This window comes from Rhinolophus ferrumequinum, chromosome 16, assembly GCF_004115265.2.
Source record: "Rhinolophus ferrumequinum isolate MPI-CBG mRhiFer1 chromosome 16, mRhiFer1_v1.p, whole genome shotgun sequence".
NCBI lineage: Eukaryota > Metazoa > Chordata > Mammalia > Chiroptera > Rhinolophidae > Rhinolophus > Rhinolophus ferrumequinum.
In genome coordinates this window covers 13,877,306-13,896,912 of record NC_046299.1, presented here as the reverse complement: position 1 = coordinate 13,896,912, position 19,607 = coordinate 13,877,306, and the positions used below count along the sequence as shown (strand labels likewise).

Genomic DNA, 19,607 nt, shown 5'->3' with positions numbered 1-19,607 from the left:
TCCTGCTTCTTTGCATGTCTGGTAATTTTTTTATCGGGTATCAGATGTGAATTTTATGCTTTTAGGTAGGTCCTGGAGATTTCTGTACTCAAATATTTTGGGCTTTGTTCTGTGACATAGTTATTTGAAACAATTTGATTTGAGGCTTTCTTTTAAGGCTTTGTTAGGTGGGTTCGTGACAGACTTTAGTCTAAGGCTAACCAGTCCCCACTGCTAAAGCAACCCCCTTCTGACGACCATTGGATGCCCTATGTGTTAAGAGTGCTTTCTCTTGGCTCTAGGTAACATGAGCAATTCCTAGCTGTAGGTAAGCTGCTCTAGGAATTGTTGCCTCTAGTCCTTTCTGTTAGTTCTTTCTCCATCTCTGTAGTGTTCTCACACACATATACTGGTCAGTAGTGAGCTTAAGAATTAAGAGGAATGCACTGCAAATCTCTGTATCTTCTCTTCTCTGGTACTCTGCCCTGTTCCCCATACTTTAACTCCGTCCCCTCAATTCAAGGAGACTGCTGGGGCTCTGGGTTCCTCTCCTTTTGCTGCAACCTGGACACTCCCCAGGTGTTACATCTTGTTTGTTTCCCTTCTCTCAGTCCTATACTGCCTCTGTTGTCCCAAGGAGAAAATCCTTTGTTTCAGATACTTAGTTCTTTTTTTTTTTAAGATGAGAGGGTAAATCTGGACTCTGTTACACAATAATGCAATAGAATATAGTTATATAGAATAGAGGTTATAAAACAGAACATAGAATATGGATTTACTAAGTGAGATAATAGCACAGCTAACTAAAAGTGAGCCCTCCTTCTATTGTAATTAGTGAAACTTATAGTAAATAAACCATGTAAGAATGAGGCTATTATTGACAAAATGATGATCTGGGAGAAGAGTTAAGTGGCAGATCTTGTTGAAGGCATACATCATAAAATATACCAACCCCAGTCACACATCAGGTCTGCAGTATATTACAGTCTACTACATCCTGGTCTAGATGCTGTCTTGACACCTCAGACTCCTCTCCTCTAACTTTCTCTGAAGCAAAAATATTGGCAAGCACCCAGCACAGTCCAACCGTGGTCTACAAAGACCTACTGCCATATCTCTTACCAGTCATATTTACGCTCCAGTGAGATTATCTTATCCTGAGATCAGGTAAGTAGGTAGCAACCAAGTAGGTGAATAAGTATATGAGGTACGCTAGGGGAAAGTCCTTCTTTACTCCCTACATACAAAATAAAAAGATTTTGTTTTTAGAAGCCAGGTGTTAAAAACACATCTCAGTTTAACCTCCAAGGGAGCTTAGGGAAGGTAACAAACATATTGTTTCTATTGTTTGACCCTATTAATAAGTCAATTGATGATTGGGGTATCCAGTCTACCTGTCTAAGACGTAAGTTCTAGTAATATGCCTTGGAGGTCTAATCAGAAGCTAATAATCACAATGAATTCTGTAACTTCCAGGACTCCAGTATTAATACTGAAGACGTGGTGGGAAGGGACTAGAAATTGTAAAGGGTGCCTGGGAAACATTTAGTGAGATCCTGGCTCTTGTCTGTGTCTTCAGAGATGGCCTACACTGCCCAGATCGTGACTAAATCTTATATCCCCCTTGGTTCAGAGACTCCTTCTCACGTCTACTTGATAAATACATAAAAGAGGTAACGATGATCCCATCCTAGACATTCTTCAGAAGCACTTACTGTGTCTTCTATGGCTTTTATAGCCTACATATTATTTAACACAGTGCTGTGCATAGATGAAGGCCCAGTAAAACACTTGCTGGTTAACAAATGCCTTTAAAAAGAACTGGTACATTTCTAATTTCCTCATACCAGGTCAATATACTTGTGATTTTCTAGCAATCCACACCATGTAACCTTATCATGTCAGCCGTAAGCCATTTGTCTAACCTACTTAGTGTCCGGTTTCATCTGACCTCAAAACTGCCGTGAAACATCCATTGTCACCACTCCTTGAACACATATGGCTCACAGAAGACCTAGAGTTTTTTACTCCTTAATTCTAGTTAGTATGTATTCTAATCGGTTTTAGGATCCTGTCACTCGCACTATAGAAGAGGATGAGGAAAATGCCTCATTACACATTAGATTATGTTCGGATCTTGAAGCAACTCAGGCAGTTTAGAAATCATTACCATGCTATAGGATTTGGAATTTTAATTTCTCATTCTGTAACCCAAACTAAAGGGAAAATTTTGACTGGTTCGTGGCCCTATGTGAGCTCCAGGGACTGTCGCCTCTTCTCTTTTCTGGCAGTTCTTTCTCTGCCTCTGTAGTTTCCCAACACACATGCACTGATCAGTAGCTGGCTCAGAACTGAAGGAAAACCCACCATTCTCTGACCGATCTTTGACCACTGTAACGCAGACAATTCTCCCTACAGTTTTCTCTGATGATACTGTACACAAATACCCAAAGGTTATTAACAGTTCTACTGACTTAGAATTATTTAATGAGATAACCCATGCTTATGGTCTTAAACAATATCATTAAGCCTGTTTTTGAAAACTTAGAAATTGTTATAGCCATAACATTGCTCTTCTATTTAAGTCGTATTTCGAAGCTGTTCTTTTGTTTCATATTCTATCATCTTCAGATTTTTATTACCTGTAACAGTTTGGTGTTTAAAATTATGGCATCAGGTACCAGCCTTTATAATCATATTTCATTACATTAATTTTTTGATAAAATGATATTCATTAGGCACAATACCAACGGGATTATATTCATAATAAACAGATAACTTATTCTTAAAATCTTTACATTACATTTATATTTAAATCAGAGTTTATATTTCTTGATTATAAGACTTAGCATCAGTGTTATTTTTTAAAATGTTCAGAGTATACTTTGAATTATGATAACCTACAGATTCTCCTCTTCCCCTCAAATTTTTAACAATGTTTAATATACAATATAGCACACCAAAAAATGCTTAAAGAACAAAGACAATTTGGGGGTTGTAAATAATGAATGATAAAATTTAACATTCTATTCAATTTAATACGTAAACCATGCAAGGAAGTATCTTTTCACAATCACCAAATACTCAGGCCCAATCTATCTTACAGGAGACACTACGTTAAGCTTTATGCCTCATTAACTATTCCTGAATTTGCTCTTAAAACTGATTCTAATAATTTTTCCACTACATTATAGTACTCACCTTGTGTGAATCCATTTCTACTTTTAATTTGTTTTGTGCCCATTTACTTTAATGATGTGAGAGTTCATATCTTCCTTTAATTTGTCTATTTCTCTGATGAGTCGAGTAGTTTCACCTTCCTAAAATAATATCACTAGTTCATTATTTTTCATTTAACAATCAACCAATATTTGTGTGTCTTTTATATCTACTCAAAATAATTAATGCAATAACACTATAATTCTGGAGCCGGCACATTATGGCCTATGTGCCATAAAACTGATTTAAAGTGCAAATCATAAAAGGGCAGTAAAACCCTAAATCCAACTAACAGACATAATTAACATACATATTGTAACCAACTAGATATCTTGTATGTACAAGCATACCTTTACGATTCTTCTCAACTAGCTGGCCTTAAGGTAAAATACAAATTAAACTGGTTTTGCCAGAATTCCTGAGAACAATGAAAACATTCCTAAACTAAAAATTAATTAATAAAAAGTAACATTCATCATCAAAAAATAATTATCTACTGGAAGCAAGACCATGCCACGAGGCTGCTTCGTAATGAAAGGGTTCTGAATAGCTCAGTAATTAAATCTCCTTGGACAGCATCTAAGAACATGTTTTTTCCCCAAGAAAAACATAAATTCTATTCTATTATGAATAAGTGTTTACATTAAGATTCTGGTCAAATTATACTTATTAAACCATGCATTTTTGACAATACTATGTATATATCTTGCCAAAATAAAATCTTCCTTTCAGGGACAAACTCATTTCTTCAACATATAGATTTTATTTAAAAGTTTTTTAAAAACATCTATCAAGAAAAATTATCTAATAAATAATGTGTCAATTTCTCATCTTTTCCCAGCAAACATTTTTTTGTGGACAAGTAACACGATACTGGAATTACTAAAGTATCCACATTGTTAGAAGGTAAACTAAACAACTTTATGTTTAATAGTGGTTTAACCATGTTAAAGTTATGATTGTTTGATTAAATAAGAAAATGCAAAAAGAATAAATTTCAAATAAGGTACAACAGCATAAGGTATACCTTTGTCTCATACAGCTGGTGCAACCGTCCTTTCTCCTGAGAAAGCTGCTTAATTCTGTTAGTGTTTTTCTCAGATTCTTTATTCGCATCTCTAAGTTTTCTCTCAAGGATCTCTTTCTCCTTTCGAAGGTCTAAAGATTCCTTCTCACCTCTTACGTATTTCATTACCATTGCTTCTTTTTCCTGGCGAGCCTCTTCACATTTCTTGTTGGCCTTTGAAAACAATCTAGCATTAATAAAAAATATTTTTCAAATAAAAATAAATCAAAATAAATAATACTTTTCTGTAATATTACCAATGTACTTTTTGGTTTTTGAACATTCTCAGGACCTGTGTCATGAAATTTTTATAAAGCAAAGGAAGAATTCCTAATTATAGAGAAACAATACAATCAACAAATTAATATCACTAATATTTACTTTAGACCTCTCCTGCTCCTTTGATTTTAGCTGACATGGTTGCTATTTTCATTTACTCCTTCGGATCCACTTTCCCACTCTTTCTTGTCCACCCTGTGCTCCAGAAGGAGGACCATCAGAGACCCTATCAAGTTTCCATGCCCTTGTATTTCCAGTCGGGTCCAACCAACAGCAGGCATCAGGCAGGAGATCAGGAAGGTAGGCAGAGGGTGAGATATGGCTCTTCCAGAGTCACCGCAAGTTGGCCAAAAGCCACTGCTCCTGTCAGGTGCCCTCTCTATACAACTACCTTCTCTGGGTTACAACACCAGTGCCCTTTCCTGTTCCTTTAGTCCAAAGAGTGATAACGGCTCCTCCTGCAGCCCCAGGAGCCTTCATTTTCTCTTGTTGGGCAACCTAAATCTTACCCATACCTACATAAAGAGTCCTTTTATTCAATTCTCCTCAAATCAGCAGTTTCTGTTTCCTGCCAGGATGGCTGGAAACTGTACGGCTAACAATTTCTAAAATCTATTATATAATGTTAGCTACCTTACAAAAAGTAACAAAATGCTAATTAACGATCATTTTATTTCCTATGTGTATATGAAAAGCTTTCTAAAGTATTTTGCACCTAACAAGAAATACCCAACTGGATTAAGTGTGACATCTATATACTCATTTCCTATTAGTGTAAGCTGGTACTCCATATTCTGAAATTTTATACAATAAAAACTTCTACAGATAGTGCTTCATTTAAGTCAATTCATAGTTTGAAAATATAATGGAGCATGCATTTATTTTATAGAAGATGGAAACTTAAGCGTCAGAGATTTTCACTGGCATCTAGTGGTAAACACCAACTGATACTGCAACTGAATTGAAGAAGGTAGAATGTCAGGAGAACCTAGGAAAAGTTCCTATGCTCTGATGAAAAGTGACTGAAAAAATGTTTCACCAAGTTCTGGTTTAGCTGATAAGCACATTTAGTAAACACTCAACATACAATGCATATACGTACAAGTACTTTTTAAAATCATCCAATTGGGATTTCTCCCCATTGAAATAACCTACTAATTTTCAAGAGAAATTAAGGAAAACATTGGAATAGGGATGTTAGAGATCCCTGAGGATTTGACAATGCTCTTATGGACAAGGAGAAAACTGTGTTGGAATTGGCCAACAGAATTAGCTAGATTTTTAAATAGCTGAATAACCGTACTTAGAAAAACTCTTTTAATGGTAATTTCAACTTTAAAAGAAGTCTTTTCAAGGTAAGTTAATACTCAGATAATGCATTAGCTTTTGGGAATACAAAGTAGAGTAAGTCATGGTTTCTGCCCTGGAAGAGCTCACTACCGAGTAAGAACAATATATATGAACAAACATTATTAATACAATATAATTTCTAGTGGATGAATGTACAAAGTTCTTTGAAAACACAAAAATACTAACATTCCCTGGGAAGAGTTGGCATGAAGGGTGAAAGACGTTATACTTGAAAACTAGGTGTTATAATTGGGCTAGACATTGAAGGTTAAGTAAGATTCACTAGAATGCAAGGGGTTAGTCAAGGAAAAGAATTCAAGGTCGAGTGATCATCTTGTGCAAATGCCTAAAAGCATAAAATAGCATGATATATTTAGAGAAGAAGGGCTTCTCTTATCATGCTAATGACTTGAGATTTTTATCCTCTAGGCAATGAGAAGCCAAAGAATGATTTACAAATCAGAACCGTTTATTAAATGTGTGTTTTTAATAAGATACCTGGTGGTGGCATGGGCATGTCATTTAAGAGACAGAAAAACTAGAAAAGAAGACAAGTACAATAGATCAGGTAAAAAAAACACATGAGCTTCTTGCCTCCAGCAGGGAATGTGCACCAGAATTGCAGTTACTCAGGCATCTGTGGATCGGCTGCAAAGCAACAACCTGGGGTGTAAAGGTTCACACTTCTGGGTCCCACCCCAGATAATGGCAGCACCTCCTTCATAGGAATATTGGAGTATTAAACAAGGTAATATAGTAACTACTATTTAAGCTTCTATAGAAAGTCAGTCCACTTAAGGCTTATGGCACAGGTAATGGAAGAGGAGCCAGTAAATCTTTGGATTCGACCAGTTTAAGATGTTTATCTTTGACTTGCATGAACATAAAGCATGAATAAGATGATCAATAGGATTCAACAGCCAGCTAAAATTATTAGGTATATTAAGTAGGGGGGGAAAGGTTACAAAAGAAAGATGTACAGTAAGATTCCAATCAAGTAGAGGAAAAAAGTATTTGAATATGTACACATAAGTATGTGTGATTTATATATGCATATGTGGTAAGATACATAACCAAAATATCAATAATTAGATATGGAACAAGGAATGGGATGTAAAGGGATTAGGGACAGGAAAGGAAAAGTACAGACGAAGGGGGACTTTCATTTTTTATTCTATATATTTCCTTAATTTATTAAATTATTTTTTGTGATACCATATATCTATGTATTGCTATCCCATTTTTTCAAAAGGTTAATTTTTATATAAATAAAATTATGTATTCCTAATACTCCACTGATGTCTAAAATCATCTAACAGGATTAGTTTACTTCAATAAATAAGAGTTATCAGAAAGTTAAAATAATGATAATGACTTGAAAAATACCTGTTCCATCCGATGGACCATCTCTTTGTGTAACTGCTGAATTGAATTTTTAGCTGCAACATCTTGAGCTATTAGTTTATCTTTGGAAGCTTTAACTTCTTTATTAAGTTCCTCTATTCTTGATTCTAACTGTAAAGAAAATTATTTCTAGATTATTTTTATAGCTATACCAAACAGACCACCAATACCTCAAATAAACATAAACAATGTAAATAAACATAAAGAATGCAATGAACATACTTCAACCATAGAAATCAAAAGTAAATGTTAGCAATGTTCCTATACCTCATTAGAATTAAGTTAGTATAAATCTAAAGTAGATTCTGATAAGACAGATGGCAAGCTCTAGAGTAATTACTAAAGAAGTAACTAAGAAAAAATAGTGAAAATATGTAAAAAATTAAATGTTACATATTTACTTAATGCAAAAGAAAGCAGTAAAGGAGGCATAGGTGAACAGAATAGACGAGACGTTAAAAAATAAAAAATGGTAGGCATAAATCCAACTGTCATGATTAAATGAGTAAAATAAACAATCATACCATAAGGCAGAGATTGTCAGACTAGAATAAAAAACAAGAGCCAACAATATGCTGTCTACAAGAGATGCTTTAGATTTAAAGATATAAATAGACTGAAAGCAAAAGGATGAAAAAATATATCATGCAAACAGCAACCATAAAAAAGCAGGAGTGGCTATACTAATATCAGACAAAATAGTTTAAAATAAAAAATGTTACTGGAGATAAAGAGGGGAATTTTATAATGATAAAAGGTCAATTCAGCAGAAAGATATGACAATTGTACATATACATGCACCTAGAAACATAGCACCAAAATGCATGAAGCAAAAACTGACTTAAATGAAGGAGGAAATACACAACTCAACAATAGTTGGAGACTTCCATATCTCACTTTCAGTAATGGACAGATCAAGACAGGAGATTAACAAGGAAATATAAAGATTTGAATAAAACTATGAAATAACTAATAGATCTAACACATCATACAACATTCCACCCAGCAAGAGCAGAACATACATTCTCATCAAGTGTACATGGAATATTCTCCAAAATAGAACATATGGCAAATCATAAAACAAATCTCAATAAATTTAATATACTGAAATCATATAAAGTATCTTCTCCAACCATAATGGAATAAAATTAGAACTCAATAACAGAGAAAGAAATTTGAGAAATTCACAAATATATAAAAATTAAGCAACACGATGAGAGAAATCTACATGGGAAATTAGAAAATACTAAGTGATGAATGAAAATAAAGACACATACTGAAACTTATATGACATATCTAAAGTAGTGCTCAGAGGGAAATTGATAGCTATAAACACCTATATGAAAAAACAAGAAAGCCTCTCAAATGAATAACCTAAACTTCCATCTTAAGTCACTGGAAAAAGAAGAGCAAATGAAACCTGAAGCCAATAAGAGGAAGAATTAATGAAGATTAGAGAGGGAAATAATGAAATAAAGAATATAAAAATAGAGAAAAATTAACAACAAAAAATGGTTCTTTGAAAAGATCAACAAAATTGACAAACCTTTAGCTACATTGATCAGTAGAATCTAAATGAAAGGCACACTGACCTTACAGAAATAAAAAGAGTTATGAATGAATACCATGAACAATTTAATTTAGATGAACAATTTTTGGCAAAACTGTCTCAAGAATAGAAAATCTGAATAGACCTATCATAAAGATATTGAATTAGTAATAAAAACAAAACAAAACAAAAAATACACACCAAGAAAAATTCAGGCCCAAGTGACTACACAGGTAAATTCTACCAAATATTTAAAAGAATACATTTTTCACAAGCTTCTCCCCCAAAAGAAGAAACACTTATCAATTCAGTCTATTTGGTCAATACACCAAAACCAGACAAAGACATGACAAGAAAAGAAAGCTGTAAGACCAGCGTTTCTTATGAATATAAATGGAAAACTTATCAACGAAATACTAGCAAACCAATCCTGTAATATATAAAAAGAATTATGCACCATGACCAAAGGAATTTTATCCTTATAAGACTCGGCTGGTTTAACATCCGAAAATCAATTAATGTAATATACCATATCAACAGACACAAACCACATGATCATCTCAAAAGATGCAGAAAAAGCATTTGATAAAATTCAACACTCTTTCAAGTAAAAACGTTCAACAAATTAGGAATAAAAAGGAACTTTTGATAAACAACATGTGTGAAAAACCCACAGCTAACATTGTACTTTAATGGTGAAAGACTGAATACTTTGTCCCTAAGAACAGGAATGAGGACACCCGTTCTTGCCACTTTTACTCAACATTGTACTGGATAGTCCAGCCAGGGCAATCAGACAGGAAATGAAATAAAAAGCACCCAAATTAGAAAGGAAGAGGTAGAAATCTTTTTGTAGATGATGATCTTGTATATATAAAATCCTAAGAAATTCACAGAAAAAATTTAAAACTTATAAAGAGTTCAGAAAGGTTACAAAATATAATACAAAAATCAATTGTTTCTATACATTTGCAATTAACAATCTGAAAATGAAATTAAGAAAACAATTCCATTTACAATAGCATCAAAAAGAATAAATTACCTAGGAATAAAGTTAACAAAAAAACTGCAAAACTCACACTCAAACCGCCAAAACACTGTTGAAAGAAAGATCTAAATAAATGGAAAGACATCCCAAGTTTGTAAATTGGAAAACTTGCTATTTCTATGACAGCAATACTCACATTATTTTTCCATTCAAGATGGTGTAGTAGGTAAATGCTGTGCTCACCTCCTCTCACGACCACATCAAAATTACCACTAAACTACAGAACCATCATTGAGTATCACCTGAAGTCTAGCTAAATCAAAGCCCTACAACTAAGGACATACAGAAGCGTGTGACCATTAAAAATCAGGTGGGATATCTCAGCTGTGGAGATTCCCTACCCCGGAGGAGCAAGGGGTCCCAGTCTCACACCAGGCCTCCCAGCCCCACACCGGGTACCCCAAGCCCAGGGTTCCATTGCTGGGGAGAGAAGTCCCCATAATTACTGGCTGTGCAAACCAGCAGAGATTGTAACTGAGTGAAACTAGGGCAGCTGCAGTCTCAAGTGCTCCGTTTAAAGGACCTACACATAGACTTATTCATTGATGGACTGACTCCCTCTGAGCTCCAGCACTGGGGCAGCAGCTCAAAAGTTGCAGGGACATATGGGGAGGAACTAAATTGTCTGGCTTCAAGGTGAGGGATGGAGGGGCATCATTTTTCCGGACGAAGGAGCAAGCAGAAACCATTATTTCATTGTTGAGCCCTCCCCTCCTGGTGAGGAGACATAAGCTGCCGCCATATCTGAGTCTCCATCAACCTGGATAACACCGTTCTGTTCACTCCACCCTGGTGATTCCCTGACACCCCACCCAACCCAACTTCCAGGTACACCCAAGCCATTTCCAGTGACTTTTCTATACAGCCTGTCTTGACTCATGCTGAGGACTTTCCTAAAATCTCTCAAAGGTTCACAAAACCCAAAATACGCAGCATCTGGCTTCGGCATGTCCCGTACCTCTAGCTGAGCAGCTCTAAGCCTGGCACTAGTGGCAGCAGTCTCAGTTCGCAGCTTGGCCTCTCGAGTCACCTCCAATCCGAGTGTGGGCGTAGCCATCTGGGGATTGCTTTGTGGCCTATGCCAGGTGGCCCTGGGCAAGGCACAGGTTATGCAGAACTTGGCCAGCAGCAGGGCCCCTCCCAGGAGGTCCTAGGGCTGGCACACCTGGTGGCCAGCTTCAGACAGAACTGGACCATCACCTAACCACCTCCAACGATAACATACACAAAGGGCAAACTGGGCAGGCACCAGAGCCCTGCTAAAGAGAATCCTGCTTTATAGGGTCAGGCCCTGCACCAAAGCCCATCCATTATAGTCATGGCCAGTCCTCACAGCCAACCAGCCTGAGGGTCAATCCCTCCTACTGACATGCAAATAGCAACCAAGGCTTAACTACAACAGAAACGCACGCACTATCCACACAAGGGACACACCTGCAGCACCTGACTCTGATGACCAGGGAGACTGGGCCCCACAGAACACATACTATGTAAGGCCACTCATACTAAGACCAGAAGTCATAGCAGACCTACCTGATACATGGAAACAAACACAGGGAGACATCCAAAATGGGGAGACAAAGAAACATGTCCCAAATAAGAGAACAAAACAAAGCTCTAGAAAAAGAACTAAACAAAATGGAGACAAGCAATCTACCAGATGCAGAGTTTGAAACACTGGTTCTAAGGATGTTCAATGAATAAATATGGACATAGAAAACATAAAAACCAGTCAGCAATAAAGAATACAATAACTGTAATGAAGAATACGGTAGAGGCAATCAACCATAGATTAGATGAAACAGAGGACTGAAATTAGAAGGTAGCAGAAAACACCCAAACAGAACAGCAAAAAGAAAAAAGAATCCAAAAAAAATGAAGATAGTTTAAGAGGCTTGGGGGACAACATCAAGTATACCAATATTCACATTTAGAGGGTACCAGAAAAAGAGAAAGAGTGAAAAATCGAAAACCTATTTGAAGAAATAATGACGGAAAACTTCCCTAACCTGGTGAAGGAAAGAGCAACCAGGTAGCACAGAGTCCCAAACAAGATGAACTCAAAGAGGCCCACACCAAGACACATTATAATTAAAATGCCAAAGAGAGAATCTTAAAAGCAGCAAGAGAAAAGCAGTTAGTTACCTATAAAGGAGGTCCCATAAGACTACCAGTTGATTTCTCAACAGAAACTTTGCAGGCCAGAAGTATTGGCAGGAAATATTCAAAGTGATAAGAAGCAAGGACCTACAACCAAGATTACTCTACTCAGCAAAGCTATCATTTAGAATCAAAGGATAGATAGAGAGCTTCCCAGACAAGAAAAAACTAAAGAAGTTCATCACCACCAAACCAGTATTATAAGGAATCTTAGAGGGACTTCTTTAAGATGAAAAAAAAGATAAAAAAATGAATAAAATGGCAATAACTGTATATGTGTGTGTGTGTGTGTGTATATATGTGTGTGTATATATATATACATATATATATATGTCAACAATTACTTTCAATGTAAATGGATTAAATGCTCCAATCAAGATAGGGTGGCTGAATGGATAAGAAAACAAGACCCTTACATATGCTGCCTACAAGTGACTCACTTCAGATCAAAAGACACACACAGACTGAAAATAAAGACATGGGAAAAAGATATTTCATGAAAATGAAAACAAAATTTAAAAAGCCTGGGGTAGCAATATTTATACCAGACAAAACAGACTTTAAAACAAAGGCTATAACAAGAAACAAAGAAGGACCCAATAATACCACATCAGGTATTTATCTGAAGAAACCCAAAACACTATTTCGAAGGTACACGCGCATGAATGTTCATTGCAGCATTGTTTACAAGGGCCAAGAAGTGGAGACAGCCTGGATGTCTGTCAATGAGGAAGGGATAAAGAGGAGGTGGTACATATATACAGTAGAATATTGCTCGGCCATGGAAGGCAATGGGTTCTTGCCATCTGCAGGGGTATGGATGGACCTAGAGGGTACTGTGCTGAGTTAAGTATGTCAGACATAAAAAGACAGATGCAATGTAGTTTTGCTTACATGTGGAATCTACAGAACAAAAGAAACAAAACAGAAACAAATTCATAGATACAGAGAACATTTAATTGTTGCCGGACGGGGAGGTGGGGTTGGGGGGCGTGGGTAAAAAAGGGGAAGGGATTAAGAAGTACAAATTGGTTATACAAAGTAGTCATGGGGATGTTGGGTATAGCAGAAGGAATTACAGGTAATAATATTGTAATAACTATGTATGGTGTCAGATGGGTACTAGATTTATTGGGGTGACAGAAGGGAGGGATGTTGGGGGGCAGGGTGAAAAAAGTGAAGGCATTAAGAAGTACAAATTAGTAGTTACAAAATAGTCATGGGGATGTAAAGTGAAGCATAGGGAATATAGTCAATAATATGGTAGTAACTATGTATAGTGCCTAGCTGGTACTAGATTAGTCAGGGGGATCTTTTCTTAAATTATATAAATGTCTAACCAGTATGCTATACACCTGAAATTAATATAAAATAATTTGAATGTCAACTGTTATTGAAAAATTAAAAAAGAAGGGAAAATTTTGAAGTGGAATAAAGGTTCAAATTTCCAGGTATAAAACAAGTAAGTCATGGGGATGTAATGTACAGCATAGGGAATAGAGTCTATAATATTGTGATAGCGTGGTACAGTGTCAGATGGTTGCTGGACTTACCAGGGTAATCATTTCTTTTGGTATATAAATGTCGAATAGCTAAGGTGTATACCTGAAATTAATATTGTATGTTAGCTATGTTTTAATTAAAATCCTAAAAAAGGGGGGGAGTTGAAACCAGTCCTTGAAAAAAATAAAAAAAGATGGTAACACTCACCCGCAAAGGAATCTATAGGTTCAATGCAATTTCTAACAAAAACCCAGTTGACTTCACTATAGAATGACAAACTGATAGTAAAATTCACATGGAAAAACAAGAAACTGAGAATAACCAAACAATCTCGTAAAAGAACAAAATTTGAGAACTCACACTTCCCAATTTCAAACATTACTACAAAACAATAGGAATCAAGACAGTATGGTACTGGCATAATGACAGAGATATATATATATCTATCAACGAAACAGTATTGAGAGTCTGGAAATAAACTCCTAATATATCAACTGACTTTCAGTAAGAATGCCAAGACCATTCAATAGAGGAAGAATAGTCTTCTCAACAAATGGTTCTGGGACAACTGGATAACCATATATATATATAAAAAAATGAATTTGGACCCTCAAATCATACAAAATTTACTCAAAATGAATCAAGACCTGATTATAAAAGCCAAATTATAAAACTCTTACAAGAAAACACCGGAACAAATCCTCATGATGAAGGGCAGAGGACTTAATTACTTAATAGATATTTACTCAGAAATATCTATTAAGATATACAAATGACCAACAAGCATAGGAAGAGATGTTTAAACTTCACTGGTCATTAAGAATATGCAAATCAAAAACCATGACATACCACTTAACACCCCTTAGGATGGCTACAATCAAGAAGTCCAATAATAGCAAGTGTTAAAAAGGATGTGGAGAAATTGGAACCCTCATACATTTTGGGTTGGAATATAAAATGGTGCAGCCCACTTAGCGCCTCAAAAAGTTAAATACAGAATTATCATTTGACCCAAAAATTCCACTCCTAGGTATAGGAGGAGAGGAGAGATGAGGGGAGGGGAGAGGAAAGAGAGCAGATGGGGAGGAAAGGGGAACCGAAGGCCAAGGCTCAAGAAGCCAGCTAGCCAGATAAAAACCTGAAGTAGGAGAGCTAGTCTTCACAGTGTAGTTCACAAAATACTGACAAATGGAATCATATTAAACTACGTATAAGCTTAAAAATATTCTAATGCCAGATATAAATATTAGGTAAAAATATTCTAATGCCAGACTTTAATTGGTAAAAGTTTATTTAACTGCCAAATCAATTGTCTTTTCTTCTCAGATTTCTATTATATATAATAAAATGCAGTCACATATATCATATAAAAATATAAATTTACACAGAAGAAAAAAATCAGGCTATGATTCAATCTTCATAAAGAGAATGTTTTATATACCAAGCAGTCCTCTGCATTTGAAATACAATTTAACTTACAGAACTTCAATTTATACACGTATTTTCAGGAATGTATTTATTTTATAAATTGAAACATAGGCTTTGTGTTAAATTAAAAACTTTTTTCAATTACAGTTGACATACAATATATTAGTTTCAGGTCACAGTATATTAGTTTCAGACATTTATATAACTTCCAAAGTGATCACCCTGATAAATCTAGTATGCATCTGACACCATCCATAGTTAGTACAATATTATTGACTATATTCCTTATGCTATACATTACATCCTCATGACGGTTTTATAACAGGCAATTTGTACTTCTTAATCCTTTCACCTTGCTCACCCATCTCCCCAACCCCCTCTCCAATCTGGCAACCTGAAATATAGTCTTTAAAGATTACTATTTGTCTTTTATACCTGTTTAATTGTGTTCATATGCTGCTTCTCTGTTTCTGTTCTTTTTTTTAGTTCTTCTCTTAAATTGTCTTTTTCTGAACAAATGTCTAAGATGAGCTCCTGATGCTTCTTATTTTCTTTAATTAACCTAAATATAAAAAGGGCCGTGTAAGTAAAACAATTGTAAAAGACGTGGAATATGATCTGTTTACGGATTAGGTTGTAGATACTTACGATTAATAGATCATCATTTTGTATAGTCTGCAACACATTCTCTGGCCAGTCGGACTATTAACTTTTTGCTAGAAATGTGTGTATTTCAAATCAAGTGAAATATAGTAAGATTAAAAAAAACCATACTCTTTCATGTCTTTGGGCATCTCAATTATGCACTTCAGCCCTTCAGCACTTGAACTTCAGACCACTGATTCTCAAGCAGGGACCTGCCCCTCCAGGCATTTGTCTGGAGACATTTTTGGTTGCCACAGCAGGGGTGGGGGTTACTACCGTGTTTCCCCGAAAATAAGACCTAGCCGGACAATCAGCTCTAATGCGTCTTTTGGAGCAAAAATTAATGTAAGACCCGGTCTTATTTTACTATAAGACCTGGTCTTATATTATATATAATATAATACAATAAATAATATAATACCGGGTCTTATATTAATTTTTGCTCCAAAAGACGCATTAGAGCTGATTGTCCGGCTAGGTCTTATTTTCGGGGAAACACGATACTGGCTTCCTGTGGGTAGAGGCCAGGAATGCTGCTGAACACCCTACAAAAAACAAGACCAGCACCCCCTCACTCCTGCCCCCAGAGCAAAGAATGATCTGCCCCTAATGTCAACAGTGCTGAGGTTAGGAAATGTTGCTTTAGATTTTAAGAACACTTTATTCTAGTAGTTATAGAAGAGTAATCAATATAAAGTAACAAAAGTTTAAGCAGAAGTCTCATTTTCAGTACCTTAGAAAACTATAAGTAAAACCTTAAAAATTACCTGCAAAGTACTTAGAACTATAAAATACTAAAAAAGTTAACAGCTGACATTTCAGGATTCATAGCCACAGCTATTACTTAATAATTATTGCACAAATACTATTTACTAAATTTAACTTTAAGTGCATTATTTCATTTAATATTCAAGTCTATGAAATTAATGTCTATGAAATTATCTGTTTTATGAATAATAACAAAAAAACAACTGAAGCCTAGAACTTGTTCCAGGTCATTAAGTTAGAAAGTGGTTGAACTGAGATTTGGATCCAAGTGTCATTTCATAGCCCAGGCCTTTCCATCTACTTTGAAGATCTTTCATTCACCCAACAAATGTTTACTGGGTACCTACCATGTACCTATACTATTCTGTATTCTAAGACTATGTCTGCAAACCGTCTCTGCCCACATGGAACTTATATTCTAAGGGAGAATATTAAAATAAACAACAAACAGATATATAACAAAATGTCAGGTGGTCATTAAGTCCTATTAATTAAACTAAAGGAGGGCAGAAGGACAGAGAGAACGAGCTGGGATTTTAGCTAAGGTAATAAAGGTAGGCCTTTTTAAGGACACAGAAATGCAGTGAGGAAGCAAGCCCTGCAAATGTTTGGGAAAGAGAAAAACTAGCATGCAAGTTTATTCAAGCCTTTTTTGTCACTAGTTTAACTTAGATTATTTATGTGATTAAGGTGTATACTCAATTTGTTGCAGAAACACAAGAATCCTGGCCATAGTGCGTAAGTAAACAATTTAGAGAGGGAAGGTGAAGAGCAGCAAGCCCTCAAATTGTTATATGCCAAACGGACATCCTAGACAAAACTGTTCTTAATGAACAATTCTGGTGGGTACACTGGACAATAATATTGATATTAGAAAACAGGGCAATGGACGTATAAACAAAGACATTTACTTGGAAATAGATGCATTCATGACCATTTAAGCCAAAGAAACGGAAAAGGCAGGTATCTTTGCAGAAAATTAAATGAAGGAAAAAGGAAAAAACTTAGTTTTTTTACAGCTGACCTAAGTCACAAAACATTTTAATTTGGAATTAAAAATATTACGTGTACAACAAAAGATTAACTTAGCTTTCAAATGACAGTATCCGACATTTTTATAATGCCTTAGTATCCACAAAACAATCCCATCAGGTATCATCTCCCCCTCAACTGGATAAAAAATCTTTGACTCAGAGAGGTTGGTTTGGCCAATGAAACACAGCTTGCAAGTGGCAGTGGGAATTTTCCAACTCTGGGCTTCTGACCAGAATTGTGCGTACCCCAGTCCACATGCTGCCACTGTTCAGACAAGACAGCGTAAAAAAGATTAATCTAAAAATAGATGGAATATAGTGGAAAATTAACAACTTGTAACTAGTTCATTTCAGATAACCATATTAAAAATCCTCTGAAGCTAGACTAATTAGGCTCAGATTTTAACTTTGCCATTTACTAGCACGTGACCTTGAACAAACTGCTTAATCCACCTGTGCTTCAGGTACCTCATCCGTAAAGTAAGAATAATAGTTCATACTACACAGGGATTTTGTGAGGAGTCTATGAGTTAATACATGTAAAGTGCCAGGCACATAATAATGAACAGCATGTGTTTGCCGCTTTTATTAGTAAATGTACAACATCTTGTAATTTACAAGAGAGACATGAAGTGGTTAAGAGTCCAGATCTAAGGGGAGTGGGAAGAGGCATCAGGGACAACCTCAAAGGGAAGGTCTAAAAGAACAGATAGAGACAGCAGGAAAATGAGGAAGTTACCCTGAAAAGTAAGAATGGCAGAAACACTGATGGTTAAAGTACAAAGTCATATAGTTTATTCATAATAGAAGCATTCCAGTAAGAATAGAAGTAGGAACAGCAGCCATCAGCTTTCGGTAGTGTTAATAAAGCTTTGGAGTCAAGAGATACTTGTACTCATGTTCACAGCAGCTTATGCACAATAGCCAAAAGGTGCAGGCAACTCAAATGTCCACTAAAGGACAAATGGGTGAACAAAATATGGCATATACATACAATGGAATATTATTCAGCTTTACAAAGGAAGGAAATTCTGACACATGCTACAACATGGATGAACCTTGAGGACATCTGCTAAGTGAAATAAGCCAGTCAAAAAAGGCAAGTTACTGGGTGATTTTATTTATATGAAGCATCAAGAGATGTAAAGGTCTTAAAAACAAACTACAGTTGACCCGTGAACAGTTTACGGGTTGCGGTACCAACCTGGTACAGTTGAAAACCCATGTATAACTTCTCACTCCCCCAGAACTTAACTACTAACAGCCTACGGTTGACCGGAAACCTTACTGGTAATATAAGCAGTTGATTAACAGATATTTTGTATGTCATATACATCATATACTGTATTCTTACACTAAAGCTAGATAAAAGAAAATATTAAGAAAATCATAAGGAAGCGAAAATACATTTACAGTTCTGTCAGTATTTATTGAAAACATTCTGCATAGAAGTGAACCTACATAGTTCAAACTCATGTTGGTCGAGGGTCAACCGTAAAATAGCGGTTGCTAGGGGTAGGGGGTAGAAAAAGGGAGTTGTTTATTGGGTACGGTTTCAGATTTGCAAGTTGAAAAAGTTACGAAAATCAGTTGCACAATACTGTGAATATAATATACTTATCACTACCGAACTGTATTCTTAAAAGTGAAGTTCGTAAACTTTATGTTATGTGTATTTTATCGCAATTTAAAGTAAAAATTAAAAAATAGAATAAAAAGGCGGGCTCTGGATGACAAGAGATTCAAGTTCATTGCATAAACCAACGAAGGATGAGCTCATTTGGGAAACACTGATCCACTGAGCAAGATAATCTGGAAAAGTCAAGACCAGAAGCAAATTGATCATTACAAGCCAATTACATATCCGGCAATATCTGCATTATGGTGTAACTTCTTCTGGCATCCTCCTCTGGTATGTAGACTTCCTGCTCCCCTTTCTCTACACACACTTCCCATTCCAATTTTTTTTTAAAGTTTCATTTTTTAAAAAGAGAATCAGTCTGTATTTTAGTGAAGGCTAGCATGTTTTATTTTCTTCTCTTAAAGGTTTTAAGAATACCTAAACATATGCATCACCTTCCATATGTTTATCTAAAATAAAAATACAGGGTGATATAATACTATTAGGAAATGCTAAAGTGAAATTATACTCTTTAAAATAGAAATTAACTCTAG

General features: G+C 35.6%; 1 protein-coding gene across 1 annotated transcript in view; it reads right to left on the bottom strand.

The window, feature by feature from the left end:
• The window catches only part of CCDC186 (coiled-coil domain containing 186), a 45,194-nt gene that overhangs the window by 14,552 nt on the left and 11,035 nt on the right, over positions 1–19,607 (bottom strand). Inside the window, 5 exon segments of the mRNA XM_033130773.1 lie at positions 3,181–3,227; positions 3,230–3,299; positions 4,226–4,438; positions 7,280–7,408; positions 15,421–15,547. Of these exon segments, the coding sequence (XP_032986664.1) occupies positions 3,181–3,227; positions 3,230–3,299; positions 4,226–4,438; positions 7,280–7,408; positions 15,421–15,547 (586 nt within the window).